Genomic DNA, 3,796 nt, shown 5'->3' on the forward strand with positions numbered 1-3,796 from the left:
GGCGTGGCACGAAGGATACCCTCCAAACGGTCGCTATCTAACGCCTTTCGGGGTGGTATATAGGCGGCAATGACGGTGAAAGACAGGCCTTCGATTTGCACAGTGGCTGCAACGTATTCGTTTGCCGAACTTGACGTCACATTATGGTGTATCATGGTAAGGTCACTTCTCAGAGCTAGGAGTACTCTGGTTGATGGCAAATCAGTTTTGGAACGGAACACTGTGTATCCTGAAAGTCGTACGTCTTGAGATAGGCGTGATTCCGAGATTGCTATAACGGGGAAGCGATGCCTGTCTACAAATCTGCGGAAATCTGGTAGACGTGAACGCAGGCCACCCGCGTTCCACTGAAAAATTGTGGCTGTATTGCGAATTTGTTGCATTTTAGGAATACTTGCTGGAGTTGTAACCCCTACAGCCATTGAGTGAGGAAGCGAACTGCAGAGTCGATGAGTGTCATAAGTGCGGCAGCTTCCGGCGAAGAAAACGAAGCCAGGAATGTACGCATGGCCTCCGTAACTAAGTGAATTATGGAGCGTAGTTTCCCGACCCCTTGTTGATTGGAGGTTTCTGAGGGACTTTTAAGATTCGTACGAGTTGGCGATTTTGAAAGTCCGACTTCAGTAGTCTGTCCGGCGGTATGAACAGTAGTTAACTTTGCTGTTGGCGAGGGTAGAGCTCCGCCTGGGGTTGGAACCGGGAGTACAACTGGTGATATATGCAAAGTTGTGTCAGGCGGTGCAGCTGTATAGGCGGCTTCAGAAGGAGGCTGTGGTGCTGGAGCTCCCGTATAATGTTTCTCCGACTTCGCGCACTCACGGACAGGTAAAGGTGGAAAATCCTTGTCCATATCAACAGAAGTGTATCCGTCGGGCGTTTCCATATTCCAATTTGGAGTATGTTTTGCTATTGTGCTCCAGTGGTGTTGCACAATCGCCTTGGCTGACTTGTAATCAGTTTTATTGGCCGTTTTCACCCTTGTGATAGCATTTTCCTTACGGCGAACTGGACAGCTAAAAGACGTAGACTCGTGCTGCTTAGTACAGTTTGCACACCGAGGATCATTAACGCCACAGGTGGAGCGATCATGATTTTCCGCACATCGGGCGCAGCGCATGGTAAATGTGCATGCCGCAGCCACATGGCCGAAACGTTGACATTTGGTGCATTGTCTGGGCGTTTCTCTGTATTCAAAGACGCGGTACCGTGTGTAGCCTATAATAACGTGCTCCGGCGTAGATTCAGTAGCGAAAACAATAAGCACGCTTTGTGATTTTTGTCCTAATCTTCGGATGGAACGAATAGCAACCCTCTGACGCAAAGCGTCAGCGATGTCCGAGTCTGATAAATCTGTGACCACACCCCTAATCACACCCATACCGCAGTTTCTGGGGTGGGGCTGATAAGCGTGAACTGGGATCTTTGCAATAGTAGTAATCTTTAACAGTCGCTCCGTGAAAACAGTATTGCGTGTATCAACAGCTAGTAGGTTCAATCTGTAGTTTGGTCGTACTTGAAGTACTCCACCAGGAGCCACGGACTCCAAAGCGGTTTTCACAGCAAGAGGATTGAAACGGGTGATAAGCTTTGAGGGGTCTGTGGGTTTAATAATCACAATGAGACCACCTCTGGAAGGATGGGCAGTTACGTGATTTTCGGCGGCTTGCTGACACTGTGAGGAGTCGCGACGGCGCTTATTTGGGAGTGGACAGAATTTGTCAGATTCTTCAGAGTCCGAGATCATGTCACTATCTACCGGTGGAAAAGGGGCACATGATGCTTCTGGTAGCTGCGGTTTTGCAGCAGGTGACGTTTGATTCGAAGATGCAGAAGTCACAAGTGAGCTTACTTGACAAGGAGGTAATGGTAGCCCACTGGATTCAGAAGTTCGGCTGATAGGTGCGTAGGCACCTGACTGTACTTGAAGAGGTAGTAGCAGTGAAGCGGCAGCCACTGTGGGCTGGTGGTCATCTCCAGCAGTTGGTGATTGATTGTGATGCGGGCTAGGCAGCACGCCTGCTGGCTGCACGCCTGCCGCGGGCTGCATAAGCGATGCTCACAGTGCCGTCGCAGCTGGTTTACATCTTGAAAGATAGCTTCGAGTCGTTAAATCAGAGAGACAACAAAAGAGGCGGACGCTTCTCTTCTTCTTCCTCTTCCTCTCATCATTTTAGTAAGAATAAAAAAATTTTAGTAAGAATGGTGGGACAAACAGTGGAAGTACCAATCCGTACTGCTGTTGGTACTGCGCGCACTATGCTTCTTTTAGATGCACAGCACAGCGGGGCTTTGGGTTGTCTCAGACGACATTGGCCAATGGAAGCAAGCGACGTTGTCTTACGTGACAACACTTGTCGAGCGAGCACCATGTTTCCTGAAACAAATATTTTCTCCATTAGCATAAGCAAGCCAGGTTTAAATACGGTCACAGACAAACCAAAGGCAGAAAATGGCTTGCCGCGGTGCGGTGGCGCCATCTAGGTTGACTAACAGTAAGCAAGTCTCCACTCCATACCAAGGCTAGCTGAAAGACCTGTTCTTATGATGTCATTGCAAGCGTCTTTCAAACACAGGTTTTGTCAGGGGAATCAAAATTTTAGCGTAAATTGAATACTTTCTCAGTGAATAAAGCATCTTTGGCTTCCGGACAAGCGCTGGGGCACGATAGAACACGAAATCTTTCGAATAACATAAACTTGTGTTTTGTCTTCATGGCCCCTTTGAGGCCTTCTGCGCATGTGAAACGTATTGGCGTCTATGCACTGATGCGATACGCTTGACTGGTGCGTCATGCTCGTTTGCATGAAGCCGTGTTTACACGAACACAAAAATGTCGCATCGCATCTCACAGCGCACCAGGCTAAGTCAATGCGCCAGGTTTTAGCCGTAGAGCTTCAGCTTTCGGTCGGTAGGCCGTAAAACAGCTGCCATAGGTCTGCGTTACGACGCAGCAGTCACGCCCCCTATATTTTCTATCAAGAAGGACAAAGTAAGCCCGTGACAAGTCTAGCATAAACGTTTACTAAAAATGGTGCGGTGCGTTATGACATGGTCCGATGGCCTGATGATTTCGCATTGCGGAAATGACCATTTTGAGTCGAATCGCAAGTTGAGCATTTCTATTCATCAAATCTTCTGCACTTCGAAATACATTAGTTCGCTCACGGCCAAAAAAATATTAGCGTTCTCTTTGCTGGGATCGCACGTAGGCGAATTGCTGAGGGGATGCCCACCGCCAACCATTCTAATGTGCTCCTTATATACCTCTCGCGCAGCCCTTTCCTAGTACCGCAGTCCCCTTTACAGGAATACCACGTGGTTGAAATCCGGTGGTATGTGCGGGCTGCTGTCGAAATCGTGCAAACGCGACTTGAAATGTGATGTATTGGACCGAAATAATCGAAAATAACCGCAGTAGTTTTAGCGTAAACTCCAGCTCTCAGCGAAGCGCTTATGCCAAGCAGCTCGCATATCTAGAAAACAGAATTTGGTATCAGGTGCCCGACCGGAACAGGAATAGAAGATTTTTACGGCCACCCCTTTTCATCGCAAAGAGTCCAGTGTATAAAATGCTCCGCTCCCATTAGTTTCCGGCGGCCTTCAGCGGTTCACAGAGTCACAAGCAGAGTATCCTTTATTTTAGTTCATCGAGTATTTCTTTGTATTTTGTTGCTATGTAGTTCTATCAACAGCTCGAGCTTCATTTTCACGTGGGTTATGAGTACCTATATGCTTTTTGGTTTTTCCTAGTTGTCAGTCTGTGATCGTTTTCTTGCAGTTATTTTGTCATTATAGC

General features: G+C 47.9%; 1 protein-coding gene across 1 annotated transcript; it reads right to left on the minus strand.

Annotated features, from left to right (window-relative positions):
* Positions 1-412: 412 nt before the first annotated feature.
* LOC144143072 (uncharacterized) lies at positions 413-1,977 on the minus strand. The gene has a single exon (XM_077674888.1). The coding sequence runs from the start codon at positions 1,742-1,744 to the stop codon at positions 413-415; it is 1,332 nt and encodes a 443-aa protein (XP_077531014.1). The 5' UTR covers positions 1,745-1,977.
* Positions 1,978-3,796: the final 1,819 nt, after the last annotated feature.

Source organism: Haemaphysalis longicornis, unplaced genomic scaffold, assembly GCF_048455015.1.
Source record: "Haemaphysalis longicornis isolate Haplotype H1 unplaced genomic scaffold, Haemaphysalis longicornis Haplotype H1 scaffold_6, whole genome shotgun sequence".
Classification (NCBI taxonomy): domain Eukaryota; kingdom Metazoa; phylum Arthropoda; class Arachnida; order Ixodida; family Ixodidae; genus Haemaphysalis; species Haemaphysalis longicornis.

Bases quoted from the DNA above. Each gene is read 5' to 3' on its own strand.
- LOC144143072 (XM_077674888.1), bottom strand. From the start codon at position 1,744: ATGATCTCGGACTCTGAAGAATCTGACAAATTCTGTCCACTCCCAAAT.